This window comes from Vicugna pacos, chromosome 5 (assembly GCF_048564905.1).
Source record: "Vicugna pacos chromosome 5, VicPac4, whole genome shotgun sequence".
Lineage (NCBI taxonomy): Eukaryota > Metazoa > Chordata > Mammalia > Artiodactyla > Camelidae > Vicugna > Vicugna pacos.
In genome coordinates this window covers 35,434,684-35,451,058 of record NC_132991.1, presented here as the reverse complement: position 1 = coordinate 35,451,058, position 16,375 = coordinate 35,434,684, and the positions used below count along the sequence as shown (strand labels likewise).

The window sequence follows — 16,375 nt, the reverse complement described above, 5'->3', positions numbered from 1 at the left end:
GTGATCTATACCAAGATCTGGGTTGGTCCAAAACCAAGCCCTTTACAACTATGAATCTTGTATAGGTGAAATGGCTTTCCAAACATATGTGGACTTTTAGTATTAGTATACTCCCAAGGAATCAATCTCTACCAAAGACTGTTTTTACAGTATCATTTTAAGACACTTCAGCGTGGTCCCAACCAGAATCTGACAGCCAACAATATTTTGACCTTGGAAAGATTCATCACTGATTGTGACTCTTAGGAATTACATTTGGTTGCAAGTATCAGAGATAGTGTCTGTCCCTCACCCCTTTCTTGAGGTATAATTGACATGTACTAAAATACACACAGCAGAAATGTTCAGTTTAAAGAGTTCTGGCAGTTCAATATATTAGTGTAATCACCACTTAAAGCATGATGTAGAAGGCTTCCATCACCTCAGAAAGTTTCCTTTTGCCCCTTTATAGTCAGTTCTGCCTCCCAGAGGCAAACACCTTCTGATTTCTATAATTAGATTGGTTTTGCCTATCCTTGGATTTCATATCAATGGAAAAGATGGCATATTATCTTTTGTGCCTGGCTTCTTTTGCTCAACATAATGTTTTTGAGATTTATCCATGATTTTGTATTCAGCAGCAGTTTGTTCTTTTTTGTTTTAAGTAATGGTCCCTTGTATGAATCTACTAAACTTTATTTATTCTTCCATAGATGGACATTTGGGTTCTTTCCCAATTTTTGGCAATGATGAAAAAAATACTGCTATGATCGTTTGCATATGTGTCTTTGCATGGATGTATGTTTTTATTTCCCTTGGCTAGATGCCTAGAAATAGAATTGCTGAATGTATGATAAATACAGTTTTAATTTTTTTAAGTAACTATAACTGTTACATATATATAACTATATAACTGTTAGTTATATAACTATAACTAAAACTATAAATTGTTTTCCAAAGTGAATGTACCATTATGCACTTCTGTCAGCAATATATGAGGGTTCCAGTTATTCCAAATCCTTGCTAATACTTGGTAATTTCAGTCTTTTTAATTTTAGCCATTCTAATATGGCTAAATGTGTGTATCTCATTGTAGCTTTACTTTGCATTTCTCTGATGACAAGTGATGTTGAGTATCTTTTCATATATGTGGTTTTTTTTTTACCATTCTCATATCTTATTTTGTGAAATATCTTTTCATATATTTTTCCTATTTTTAAAAATTAGATTTTCTTCTTACTTTTGCATTGTATGAATTCTTTGTATATTTGGATAAAAGTTCTTTGTCAAATATATTTTGCAAACATTTACTCCCAGTCAGTGTATTAATATTTTCATTTTTCTGTCAATGTCTTTGGTCAAGCAAACATTTTTAATTTTTATGAAGTTCAATTTATCAGTTGTTGATTTTATGATTAGTGTATATTTTGTCCTAAGAAATCTTTGCCTATCCTAATGCTGCAAAGATTCTTCCTATGTTCCTCTCTGGAAGCTTCATGGTTGAAGCTCATGCATTTAGGTCTCTGGTCTCAAATTAGTTTGTATTTGAAATGAGGAAAAAAGTCTAGATTTATCTTTTGTTTACATGTAACTATCTAATTGCTTTGGCACTATTTATTAAGCAAGATTTTCCTTTCCCATTGAATTATCTTGATGTCTTTGTTAAAAAGCAATTGAGTGTCTAATTTTGGACATTCTGTTCTGTTGCATTGATCCATTGAATATACCTTTGTAATCGTGTACCCGTTCATCTACTTACTCATAATGTCACCTTAGGGGAACCAATTCACTTCTCAAAGCTTTACTTTGGAATAACAATACCAGTCACACAGAGTGATCGTAAGGATTGAGTGAGTTAGTGAAGAGAAGCATTTGATCCTGGGCTTGACCATGAAGCTCTCAATGAGTGGTAGCTACTGCCAACCCCAGTGGAGTGTGGTAAGGGGTGGACCAGAGCACTGCACAAGGTGCAGGGGATGAGAATCCGAAGGAGGATCACACACATGAGCTCTTGAAAGGTCAATATTTTCTTATTTTCCAGAAGTGCTTCTTTTATCCTTTTTGGCAAAATTTACCATTGGATAAAGTCATAAATAATGAGTTTTTTGTAGTTGTTGCAAGATTATATTTTTTCCTGTCTAATTATATACTTAATTCTCTTAGCGACTCTGTCCAGATTCCATCCCCCACACATTTACACACCAAGATCTCAAACACCAAGAGCAAAAGTCAATCCTTTGATCAATCCAAACCCTATAATTATGGAATAAAATGTTCTTTAGTGGGAAGGCAATGAGAATAAGAGGAAAGAGCATGGAGTTTTCCAGACCTGGGCTTAAATCATAAACTTGGGCAAACAACTTATGCTCTTGGAGCCCCTGTCTCTTCATCTACAAATGAAAACTAATAATATTCACTCCCTGGGCTAATCATAAGAATTGAATGAGCTCAGAACATCACAGACATTCAAAACCAGTTTTACTGGTGATAAAGATTTAAGAGTAGCCCGGAAAAAAGTCAGAGGACAAAGATCAGGATGACAACAGAACTGTCAGAAGCTGAAAGCCAGAAGACAATGAAGCAACTGCAGGTCTTGGGACGAAAGGTGAAGGCTGTCAACCTAGAATTCCATACGCAATGAAAATATCTTTCAAAAATGGAAGTGAAATACTGTTTCAAACCAAAAAAAAAGCAATAGGGATTAATCACCAACAGATGTGTTTGAAAAGAAATATTAAAGGAAGTTCTCTGAGAACTCTCTGAGGAATATTACACCAGACAAATGCTCATTTAGCTCCATATAAGGGAATGAAGAACACAAGTGGCAAATATGTAGATAAATATAAAAATTAAGATAAGAACAAACCAAAAAAAAAAACCAAATCAGTTTTAATTTCCTTCCTCTCATCAACACTTATTTTCTCTAGTTATTTTGATCTAATGGTCCTCAAACTTTTAGATCTCAGGACTCTCTTACAATTAAAAGTTAAGACCCCCAAAGATAGATAGAAAGCTATCAATATTCAGCATATTAGAGTGAAAAATCAAGAAACTCTAAAAATAATTATTTATCAATTCATTTAATAATTACAATAAGAAACACACTGTGTATTGCTGTAATAACACATCTGTAGGAGAAATAACTACATTTTCCAAAACAAAAATTTGCAAGAGGAGTGGCACTGTCTGGCATTTTTACAAATCTCTTGAAGTATCTGATTTAATAGAAGACAACTAGATTGTCAGATCTGCTTCTTTATTTAATTTGTTGTAATATTTTGTATTGGTTGAATTCCATGAAGAAAGTCAAGCCTCATATGGATGTATAGTTGGAAAAGGAAGAAACAGTTAATAGTTTTTTCCAATGACTGTGACATTTTTCTTCGATAATACATTCAAATAGGACAAGAGGCAAATTTAGTTTCAATGTGGAATCTAAAACAATATCAATGAACTTTTCATATTTTCTTACATTAAAAGCCATTGGTCTGTTTTGCACTTTGAATGGCTCTTTTACTGGAGCGTGTGTGTGTGTGTGTGTGTGTGTGTGTGATGTTGTAATATAATGCTTTGGCCATTTGGAAAATGTCATTTCAGTGAGTTACATAGATCTTCCAAATTTCATGATGTAATATAAAAAAATCATATTTGGTAACATCATCCATCAGATAAGTCTTGAAATATTGGGAAACTGTTAATCTCATGGGTGGCAGATGAAAGTTTTCTGAAATTCTAATTGTCTGGTTACCTCAGATTTCATCATTGGCAATAAATACTGATAGCTGTTTTCCTGAAAGTAACAGGCTTAACTTTCTTCATTTTTAAGAAGATGTCTGCCAAAAACTTAAGTTGGAATAATAGTTTGGTTGTCAAGCATTCTTTCAGGTAAAATGGTTATTCCATTTAAAAGGCCAGTTCAGTTCAAACAATTGCAGAAGTGCTTTTCCACTGTAAACATGTACTTTAATGTGCAGAAGTAATGCTCCATGCAGAGTTCCCATGTGGTCACACAGAAATAGTTTTTAACAGGCATGTATCTAAGTGTGTAGACCTAATAAAATTAAGAACTTTCACTGCCTTGTCAAGGACAATCAAGTGAAACTAGCATTTAAAAAAATTATGGTGAATGCTTGCTGGTAAGAAAAAATATAAGGAATATGAGGCAGTTGTCTGCCACTGCCTTGATCTGTGCTAAGGCACCAGCAGCTTTCCTCACCATTGCTCTGCATCATTCTGTGGAAATGGCAACAGTGAAAAAGACAAATAACATCTCTTATTATTATGAAAAACGTTTGACCTTAAGGACGCTCTGGAAAGGTCTCAGGGACCTATGTGTGCCTGCCACACCACACTTTCAAAACCTCTGTTTTAATGTAATCTCTAGTGTTTTTCAGAGTAGCTTTCCTTTTTTATCATCATTAGATGGAGGGTCACTAAAAATTCATTTCACCAAGTAAGAAGCCTTAATGGCTTACATTTTTGAAAGATGTTTCCCTTATTCTGTTGTCTAAGATGCAGCAATGAAACCCATATCTTCTCCATTTTCATATTTGTATATGAGTTGTAATATGTATTTTAAAATATTTAATAGCACAAAGGTTAAGTTTTCTCCATCACTTTGAGGGATTTTTAGAAATATCATTTTATGGATGTTATGATGTTTTGTTTTATTTTTGAATCTGACATGAACAATGAGAAATTCATTGTAGATTTGCAGAAGAGAAAACTGAACCATGAAATGCTTAGATTTCCTATGTGTACACACATAAAAACACATATGAGTGTAGAGAATAATTTCTTATTACAAAGGTAATAAGCCCATGTGAGACTACAGACGAAAAGAAGAAAATGGAAATCATTTCTCATCCCATTCAAAAAAGATGGTGTGACACTTCCAACATGTATTGTTGTAGTCTTATTTTATGAATATTTATTTAAAGTCTTAATGAAAAATATAAGCAGTACTTTTTATATTGCGTTTTATAATTTTAAATTTGAATGCATTTTAAATGCAAATCTATTGCTGTCTAGGGACTCAAAATCATGTTATTTGGAAATGAGAGATTCCTTCAATTGCTGTGCTAAGAAACTAACAAACAAATATAAGCATTTGTTAGAGGATGAATTCTCACCAAAGTGGACAGTCTCCACTCAGAATTTCCTGGCATGACCAGGTCTGCCATTCTGCTTTGCTTTAACTACATTCATCCCTCAGCACATGAATCTGTTTAGTAAATTAAATGAAATTTTATTCCCCTTTCCAAAAGATTAGAGTTCTAGTAAGAACCACATAGCAAATAATTCTAACCAACAAAGATGCAAATTTCTTACCAAAAGATAGGAATGCTAGTTCTTTGGCTCCAGCAGATGCTCAGATACCATCTGGTATAGTGTGAACCACCAGCCCCAAATGAAACATTAAACAAACAATTTCCAAGAATAGCTGGGCTCCAGAGACAGTGGTCCACCTCACACAGTTACATACTTTTCATAAAATACTTTTTACGTAATTTTCACATCAACCTTGTTAAGTAGGTACTATTATCACCCTCATTTTACAGATGAGGACACTAAGGTCCAGTGGTAAGTAAGTTGCCCAAGAATAAATGACTATTCAGTCTTTTTATTTTAAATCTAATGCATTTTCTTCTACCATACAGCTACTTTAAATACTATAGGAGCAACTAGGACAAATGCTAAATCACTGTGATTTAATAGATGAACTCTTTTTTTTTTTAATTTCTCATTTCACACTTTAGAATACATCTCATATTTGAAGGTGGGAAAACATTCGACTACATAAAAAGTTCTAAGGTATATATCCAGAACCATTGTAAACAAAATTAAACAAACAAGGACAAGAGTTTAATATTCTGGACAGAATTCTTAAAATCATTCAAAAATTAAAAATACCCCTTTAAGAAAGTGGGACTTCTCAGACTGTACCATTCAGTGCTGGGGACCTCTGACTCCCCTTGTTCTGAAGTCTAAGGACACATCAGATTATGACCTGCTTTCTATGAAAGTCTACTGACAGGAAGTAAACAATAATCCTTGCAGACACCAGCATTCTGGTTCCAGGAAAGCTCCATGTCTAAGTGTAAACAAATCCATAGTCATCCTGACTTGTATATATTTAGTTGATTCTCGTCATGTATGGGAGTCTTGTTCTATAACGTCTCCTCAGACACTGCCTTAGAGAATGCCAAGCCATCGCTCCTGGGGACGCACGGGGTTAGGTTCCTGAGAGTTTCTGGTCACTTTTTCACCAGCTGAGCAATACATAACTTTGTTTTCCATGTGTTTCTGTTTAAAGGCACCTTGTTAAATATACAGTGTTAACATATTCACATTGAAATCACAGCCAACAGCACTATAACTCAGGGCTTATCTAAAACACGTATTTACTTCATAAGGCACAGCACAGTCCTCTTGCACTTAGACAGCAGATCAGCACTAACTACACTTAGGGGCCATCCTCAACACACACACACACACACAAAAAGCACAGAAATGCAAAAAGCATAGCACCAAATAGATTACAAAAAGACACTTGTCAACAGTGCTTGTTTCAGCTTCAGGTCACTGAAGCAAGAAGGCAGAGCTTTATTTGACCTCAGCTGGGAACATAGGTATCAGGTGACCCAAATTTTTTTACCACTCTGTGCATGTATATGAATGATGGCATACTGAAAGTGTTAATTTAGGGTTACAAATAAATTTTAGCGATATGGATTTTCGCTGACATGGAATCTGTGAAGAATGAGGATTGACTGTCTACTGCAGGTAGATGGATTTGGTGAACAGGAGCCTAATCCTGAAAGATGCACTGGCTCTTTGTGCTGACAAGACAGGATGCTGAACTTGCAAAGCTGCTCATATAAGCCAATCAGCTCTCCCAGGCAGCACCCTGCAGGTTCACTGGGGGCTACCCCGTTTTGTCTCTGTATTACTACACCACTGTTTCTCAAACTTTGGAATGCATCAGGAAGACTTGGTAACACAAATCTCTGAGCCCAACCCTAACACTTCTGACTCAGCAGGTCTGGAGTTGTACCCCAGGTTTCGCATTTGTAACAAGTTCTCATATGATGCTTAATGCTGCTGGTCCAGGGACCAGACTTTGAGAACCTCTGCTCTATATCATTATCTCCATTTTACAAAAAGAACCCAAAGCTCAGAAATGATGAATAACTTGCCTAAAGTCTCATGCGCAGCTACTGACTAGCTTTCGGAATAAGATGTGGCTGAATTTGGGATCAGTAATCTCTGTTCTACTGCAATCTCATCCTAACATGGCATTTCCCCCACGTATATAAACTGTTCTAAGTGGTGGTTTTAATCCCAGGCTGGCCCACACTAGTCTGTTCTATCATAGTACAGTTGGGCTTTAGAATCAAGAGCTTTGCTCTCATTTTTAGGGCCTTGGCAGGCAGGACTGAGCCAAGGAGGAAGAAGTTCCTCTCTCATTCTTGCTCCAGGATGACTCATACTTGATAACAGTTTAAGCTATCAAAATACAAAGGAATTGTTGTCACCATGTAAACTAAATGGTGGATTTTGATTGAGGCAGTGAAAGGTAGTGATTACTTACACACACACATACACAAGTAGGGAGTCTGACCAGCTGATTATCTGTTTTCTGAGTCTGAGTGAGTGCAAGGCTCACAGCAAGCGTCAGCCAATGTGGCCCCTTGGGAAGAGGGGGTGGTCGGAGACAATGAAGCAACCTTAACAGTGAGACTCACGGCCAAGTTACAGAATCAGGCACTTTAGAAATATTCATTTTCATTTAAGGAAATGTTGCTAGGTTATTCAACCCATTAATTGTGTGTTGTATCATATTTCATCAAGAATACTTTGCATCTTGCTTTTGCAGTAGTATCCCGTACTTTTGCTTGCCTACATTTGGATTCAAACACATTCTGCCATTGACAAATGATGCCGAAAGATTCAATGAAATTGTGAAGAATCAGAAAATTTCTGCTAATATTGACACCCCGGAAGGTGGATTTGATGCAATTATGCAAGCTGCTGTGTGTAAGGTATGCCGAGCGGAGCCGTGTTTCATTCTGTTAACACAGATTTCATCTCTTGTTAACAAATCTGCTTTGAAAAGATTAGCTAATTTTATCTTTCCTTTAATCACTATACTTCCACATCTGATACTTAAAACAGAAAAGTTTAAAATTCAGTCATGTTGAAATGGGGACTATTTTTTATGCCTAACATTCAAATAGTCTAATAAAATTGTGGTACTGTTGGGGAAAATTGCTTAAACGAATAGTCATGTATGTAGTTTAAAGAGCGAGATCATATTAGTTTTTGGATTAGCCATGGTGGAAGAAAAAATCAAAGACAGCTATTAATGAAAAAGGTTAAAATGCTCTGGTTTGTAATAAACTTCTACATATGTTCAGATATCTCTTGTTTTGAACCAACAAAATAAGCATCAGAAACCACAGTGTCTCTAAAACAATGCAGGAACACCTCTTCTCCTTGACAGTCAGATACACACGCAAGAGAATGATGCCCATCTTCAGATGACAGCTCTTCATGGAGAATATCAGGGGACAGAGAGGGCTGAGGGTTCCAGTAGGTGGGAGGGCCAAGGAATTAGGGAAGGAAGGAAAACGATAAGGCAGAATGGAGCCGCTACAATGAGCTTTTTTCCAGCTAGTTTCTGGACTAATCTTAATTAGAGGGGAGAGCTCTGCTAAGAAATAGACAACAGACCATCTTAATTAGCAGTACTTTGGGGTCATGCTTTGATAAGCAATTTTTATCCTTATATTACATTTATAATTTTTGGATGATATCAGTAGAAAGAGAAATATGTGCCTAAATGTTGGGTGAATTTTGATAAAACAGGCTGACTTCGAGTCCATTTGGTACTGCATTCTTACTAGTTTTGCTTGAGCTTGGTTTGGAGATAATCTATGACCTCCCTCACTCTCTTCCCTCATTTTTCTAGTAAATTGAAAACAGGACAGTAAAAATAATTAACTATGTAAAAGTCCAGATCAACTGGATACTGATTGTAGTTGGATTTTTTTTTTGAAGCATAAATCATCTGAAAATATAATCCAGGCTAAAGCAAACGTCACAGACTTTCATGTTTTTAATACATTAATATTCTCCAATCACAATAGATGAAAAAAGCAAAAACAGACAGACCAGCAATATTTTTTTTATAATATGAATGTGTCCAAGCATAATTGATCTGCTTTCCATAAATGCCTGCCTCTATCCTTTACAAGTTTCTTTCTCGCTGTAGGAAAAAATTGGCTGGCGGAATGACTCCCTCCATCTTCTGGTCTTCGTGAGTGATGCCGATTCTCATTTTGGAATGGACAGCAAACTGGCTGGCATCGTCATTCCTAACGATGGGCTCTGTCACTTGGACAGCAAGAATGAATATTCCATGTCAACTGTCTTGGTGTGTAACCTGCCCTCTACACTGTTTTCAGGGCTACAAGGAGGCAAATGAAGCAACAACTGCTGTAATGTACAGCAGAGGCCTCACACTCGGTGAAAGCCACGCGCATGTTCTGATTCGAGATGAACACATTGGCCTCTCTCAATCCTCCTCACCCCTAGCGTTCCCAAGGGAGTACAGGCGGGTGGTGGGGATATGTGATAAGTTCAGATTTGCTCTAGCACGAATGATCCCAGAGCCTCCCCAATTTTTCAGAGTCCAAGGCCAGCAAAATATAATACAGTCTCATCCCGCCCCATCCAATTCTAGTCAGTTTCAGAGCCACATGAGTCACCCCAGTCACATTCGTCATAGTCTAACAGCTCCTCCCTCAACTCAAACATTCCCTTCAATATAAGCCTGCTGGCAAGTGGCACTTAGAAGAAGAAATGTATCTCTACCCTTGAAAATATGACACATTGTAAGTCTTTAAATAAATTGAGTCATTTCCTTGAAAGCGACAGAGCATAATACACCACATGGATAGGCGCTGACTCAAAAATTAAATGGACTTACAAGATCTAGGAAACAAGTATTAAACCAATGAAGTAAATAATGCTAATTGTATAGCGTGACAGACATAATAATGCCTGTGAGTACTGAGACGCCAAACTCAGTAAGATATCTTGGAAAGAAATATTCCCTTCTTTATTTTGCATACTTTTGTTAAGAAGATACTTAAAATCTATGTGTTAATTTTAGGAATATCCAACAATTGGACAACTCATTGATAAGCTGGTGCAAAATAACGTCTTATTGATCTTTGCTGTAACTCAAGAACAAGTTCACTTGTACGAGGTAAGCAAATTGGGGAAATTCCTTCAGGGAGATAACCTGACGTGAAACTTTAACTCTGTGAGTTTAATAGAGGGGATGCCATTAGATAATCATTAACACATACCAAATCTACTGGCCACTTGGTGAAGTGGATTCAGTTACTGTTTGCAATTTAAATTATAAACATGGAGGTGCAGCAGAGTGTAGGGGACAGATACAGTGGGACAAGGAAGAAAGAGTTATGGAAATGAAAAGATAAGTTGGAAGAAAGTACCAATAAACATAGGACCATCTACCTAATGGAAAATCAGTCTATCATCCCTTGAGCTCTTTCATCCGATGAGGAGAGAGTTAACAGAGGGCAGAGAAAATGATAAGAATGGGAGGAGAATCAACTTTCAATTTGCTGACATTTGCAAATTTGATACATAGAAAATAACACCAGTAGAGACACAACTCAAACTACTGAGAAGTGAAAAGTTGAAAGCAAAACCTTGTTAAATTGGGCCCAGAATAATTTCTCCCTTAAAGTAGCTAGCTGGATTTGCAGTTCAAGTTTTTGAATGGAAGCACCACAACCGCAGAAAGGGAATTGTTTCAATAGATGAAAAAGTGTTTGTAAACCACCACAGACACTGTAAAATGCATAGTGCTAATGCAAAAAGATTTCTGTGGTTTCTTTCTAGCCTAAGAAAAATATGTCAAAATGCCATGAATTGGGGTACTAGCAAATGATCTATTCCCAATGGGCAATTTCACAAGGAAGTAAGGAGTCTCTATCCTGAGCCCTAGAAAATGTAGAGAAAATAGGTGTCCGTTAAGTTGTCCACACCTTTTATGCAGCAGCTTCAAATACTCCTAAATTCAAAGTCTGATCTCCCATTCCTTTTGAAAGGGCCTCTTAACTCACATGGTGACTTTACAGGGCTCAGGAAACGCTGAGATTATTTCACAAAAGTCTTTGATTAAATGCCACTCACAGCTAAGGACGGTGCGGCCCATGAGCTTGCATCAAGTTCTGTAGAAAGGATCTAAGAGGAGATCCTATCTTGCATTTCTAATGAGAGGAGGGTATTGTACTCAAGGTGAGATTGCCTTCTGCTGAAAACCAAGGAAGTCCCTTGCAATCAAGCTACATACTCGAGGCCTTTGTTCTACTCAGAGACCTTGTGGGTTCACCTGATCTGGGCATTTTCTTAAGGCTTTTTAGTATGTGATACTTGTTTCCCGTGGTTTTAAGTAGTAGAGTTGCAGTAAGGATTTTTTTTTTAAATACCCTAAATACAATAGTGAGTCTATTCTGCCTTTGATCCTTATGTTGTGAGGGGACCCTGGGGGTCACAACACCTCCTCCACAGCAGGGCTCCTGCTTAGAAAGGAGAGGGGGAGTTGCACAGAAGTTTTCTTAAAAGGGGAGTCTGGGAAACACGATTGATGATGGTGAACAGAGACACCCATAATTCACTTTGGTAGTAGTCTTTAAGACTCACAACTCATTTATACGTCTCCTCAAAATTGCTATGAAAAAGACAGAGCAAGATGAAAAATAACTATATGGCAAAACAGAAATCTGTCCGATGGAAACAGGTTGCATCCACGGTTCCCCTGTTGCAAAGGAAATGATCGTATCCAAGGAAAAACACCAGATTAGAGCCTGCCTCTAATGTAACAGCAGGACATTTATTTTGCCTGCCTACTAATCTCATTACGAGGCGAATTTATGTTCTGTCGTGATCCGTGGTTTTTACCATCGAGGCTCCACTAAATTCAAAGGGACGTTTTCAGGGAGCCAGGCAGTGGACCAGGTCAGCAGCCCACTCTGTGACTCTGATCCTTTCATTATTTTATTTTTATTTTGATGGACTCATCATTTCATCTGCATTAGTGGGGGCAGGCGGCAGCCCGGTGCAAAGATAATGACAGCAACACTGCACTTCCCTGAAGGCATCGCACAGCATGAAAATGCCGAGCTCTTGTTTTATTGATAATGAAAACAGAAAATAGACCAATAGTGGCTTATGTTGCCTTTCCATTTAAATCTCTTAGAAGGAGCCCTATATGTGCAGGAGCCCTGTGGGACCTGATGTTTGGAGAGCTGTGATTGAAGCAACATAACTACCAAAAAATCACTGAAAAATAAAATCAGTCATAGGATAAATAAAGCAACTAAGTGGCTGGATCTAATGGAAATTCCAGGAGGCAAACCGTTTGCCCCAGGTCTGTGTCAAGCATAGTTACATGCACACATTCCAGGCAAGGGGAAGGGTCAGGTTCACTGGCACCTAACTTGCAGCCAGTAAAGATTCCGTGGTCCATTCATGGAATGCAAGACAAAATGACAGTTTTTTGGGATAGTTTTGGTAAGATGCTTTGGACTGCCCAGGTGTGTAGAGTTGCTGTACTTTATGGAAACAACAGAAAGGGCAAATAGTCGGCACTTCTGCCTTCAGTTCAACGTGACTGCAGTGTGCACCCCAGACTCCAGCAAACAGATGATTTTGAACAAACTTATTATTATGAATAGTTTCCTGTCTGTCCAATTATAGGGTTCAAAAGATAATGATAGACAATAGCCTGGCAGTAGGTAGCATATTACATTCTACTGCTAAATACCATTTTGAAGCAGGATTCAATCACCCAAGCTTTAAAACATTTTTGTATCTCTTCTGTTGTTTTCAAATGTTTACTGATAATTTACATCAATTTAGTGTCAGGCCACTAAACCCCAACCGTCTAATTTGACTAGTCTCTTCTTCCTAGTGAGATATTGCGAGGAAGGCAATTAAATTGGCATTTTTTTCTTATTAAATTGTCAAATCCTATTAGTAATCACTTGGGATTATTTGCAAGATTTTTAAATATCCCATATCTTTCAAAATGTCTTCCTCTGGCTAGAAAAGATGAGTTTTATGATGTCAATAACAATAATTACGATATGACCTGGTATTTATGATGTAATGTTGAAACACAACACTTAGAAAGTAAACAAGATGTATTGGTAAAAAGACACTTCTGGTTTACTCACTTACATCTGTGGCCACTAACTGATGTCCCTGTGGTTATTAGGACCGAGGGATGTGTCTACAGCATGGGGATGGGGCCCAAGCCAGTTGTTATACCACCAAAGAGCCCTTCCCTCCGGAGGCAAAAAGCCTTCCGTTATCAACTCTGTAAGGAGCATGGTGGGTCTTGCTTATCTTTCTGTTTAGGCCAAGTCTCAATACAAAGTAGATTCTCAGTAAATATTTGCTGAATGAATTCTTTTATAAATAAACTGCAATGCAAGCACTTCATTTTTTTCTCAAATGGGGTCAAAGTTTCTAAATAGGGACTTGGAGTCTTATGTGACAAATATCTGTCAAGGTTGAAGGAACCTATGTACAAGAGCAGGTGGGGGTGCCTGACCCATCACTGTGGTCACGGGCAGCCCAGGCTGTTCCTTCTCCACCCCTCCCACTTTGGATCCAGATGGCAGCAGAGAGGAAAGGAACGCTCTGCCGTCAGTCTTGGGACCAACCTGTTGGATAAGCTCCAGAGCCTTAGTGATTACTTGCTTGCCAGTTGTTACATCTAAAACCAAGAATCAAGGGTGCCACAATATGCTATGAGCCTGATGGCCTCCGGTGCCTTCTGAAAATTATTTACCATATACAAGTTTCAATTTTTCAGGAATCAAAACCTCAATTTTTATTTTGCCTTTTTCCCTGTTTTTGTTTTTGTGTATCTTTTGAAATTTTTCACTGCAACAAGACAGCTGAAAGGAGGTAGAGAAATGAGGGAGGGAGATAAAACAAAGATTGGACCCTTTCATTATTTGTTAGCCTGTTCTACCATTGTTTTGTTTGTAATGTTCACTGTTGGAAAAGATCAAAACAATTTGACTCTGAAGAAAATCCCTTTATCTCTGGCCTCAGTTTTTAAACGGACTGGAGTGAATGACCTCCAGCTCTAGTAGTCAGTGACGCTGGGCCTGGAGGGGGAATCACCACGACGTCCAGTGATTTACACACAGATAAAGTATAGGTAGCTGTAGTAAGGCTAATTTTAGGACACAGTCTAAAAAAGTCGTTCTTTATCCTATCCTATCCTATCCCATCCTGCAATAGGGTATTCCAAACTTATGCTTTTAGAGAAGATAAAATCATCTAGGAATTAAAAAGAGAACTTCTGCATTATGAGAGATGTCCATGGAGTTAATAAATAGCTCATTATTCAAGTGTAATAGAAAAGGATTTTGATTTCTCTCTATTCGACGTTATCTGGGAACAAAGACCAAGGATAGCCAGCTGCCTACACTTTCCTCATTAATGAAGACACCTCTCAGAGAGGGAGGAGTTGGAAATAAAACTCATGTCCTCAGATTATCAGGGCAAAGGTGTTGGATGTATTTTCCAGACTAATTGATAAACCACAACCATGAAAAATCATCAGTAGTTACCCTCTAGATTACACACAGTACTTTTCTTCTAAAGAACTCAAAGACTCATAATCCAAAAAATAAACACACAGAAAAAAAAGATACAGATTTAAAGTCAGGATCTTAATGAGATGCCCTATTAGGCCAATGCATGTAGAAATATAAAATGGGATCTCATCTCTACAAGGCCAAAATAGTTCAAGATTTACACAATACGCAGCGTGTCTAACATCATTAGAACCAACCTGCTGTTGATCACAGTCATCGCTCATTCCTTACCTTACGGAACCAAACTTGGGCTTGCTTGGTGGGCGCAGTAAAGCCAGTCTCATGACAGCAGGTTGTGGTGAAGAAAAGTGCAGCATTTGTTGCAGGGCACTAAGCAAAGAGGCTCAAAAGGCCCAAACGCCTTGACGGCTTTCGGGGAAAGGTTTTTAAAGACAGGGTGAGGGAGGGGGTTGTGGAGTGTGTGATCAGCTCGTGGACATTCTACTGATTGGCTGGTGATGAGGTAATCGGGAGTCAACATCATCAACCTCCTGGGTCCAACCTGTAGCGGCCCATGTGCCTGTGGGCAGCATGCAGCTAACTTCTTCCACCTGGTGGGAATTTCAGTCTCTGTAACAGCTCCAAGGATAAGGCTCAGAATATTATCGATAGCCCTTGAGAAAGAGCTAAAGGTCCCTGACTTTGCTTAATGACTAAAGTATTATTATTTTGTCCTGCTTGACTGTTTTCCTTTGTTTCTCCATTTTCTCACTTCTCTGATTAAATTAAATTTACTCTTTGGAACTCGGAGAAAGACCTAGGAGGCTAGAGTTTTTCTACAGACAAGCAGCAGGTGGAGGACTTGGGGGGTGGGGCAGGGGTCCTGTTTCAGGAAGACCCATAGGATCCTGCTCAGTTACACATTTATTCTTTCATTCATTTATTTATCAAACATTTACACATGAGCCTTTCCCATGTGCCAGGCCAGGACTGGTGACCAGAAAGAAGGATAAGTCATAGTACCTGCCTCAAGAAGGTCCAAAGAGCATGAACACACTTGCAGGCCAATGGTTTGCCTAAAGAACAGAGTGAGGGCATTTTAGACATTGTGTTCTGGAAAGAGATTCCAAGCCAGAGTTTTGCCGAGGGACCAGAGTTTTTGCATTTGTCAATGTCTGTACTCTTTTCTATTTGCCATCTTTGTTAGAAAGGACAGCAAATCAGTTGGCAATCATAAAACTACCTTCAGTGCTAGTGGTCTCACGGTGCCAGCCCTTCACTTTATAGTGGTGGAAACCAAGGGCCAGAGAGGCTGTGACCGTGAGACTAATCGGCAAGGTTTGCTGAGGGCTTATTAGGTGGCAGCCTCATTTAATCTCCCTTTTACGGCTATAGAACCCAAAATAACCTCAAAGCAAGTTGCATGTGAGAGCCAGAATTTGAACCCAGGCAGTCTGAGTCAACCGCCTCAACCACTGAGGTGAGTTGCAGTTGAACCACACAGGGAGGCTGCAGTGATGGAGTGGGCCAATGCCCAACCGCTGGACCACCAGAGGAGCAGCCTTTAAACCAAGTAACTGACTTTGAAAGTCATCGAACAGTACGAGCACAGAGCCTGACGGTGAAGCAGAACGTTCCCTACAAATAGCAGAGCCCTTCAAGGCCAGCAGACACTGAATTTCACTTACACGGCTGTTAATGTAGACAAATAGAGCAATTTAAAAATGCGTGGACTG

General features: G+C 38.3%; 1 protein-coding gene across 2 annotated transcripts in view; it reads left to right on the top strand.

Annotated features, from left to right (window-relative positions):
* ITGB6 (integrin subunit beta 6) overlaps nt 1-16,375 on the top strand; it is a 70,778-nt gene that overhangs the window by 6,108 nt on the left and 48,295 nt on the right. For both annotated transcript variants that reach the window (XM_031678441.2, XM_072961044.1), the window contains 3 exons: nt 7,859-8,024; nt 9,257-9,418; nt 10,160-10,255. In XM_031678441.2, the coding sequence (XP_031534301.1) occupies nt 7,859-8,024; nt 9,257-9,418; nt 10,160-10,255 (424 nt within the window). The remainder of the gene's footprint in view (nt 1-7,858; nt 8,025-9,256; nt 9,419-10,159; nt 10,256-16,375) is intronic.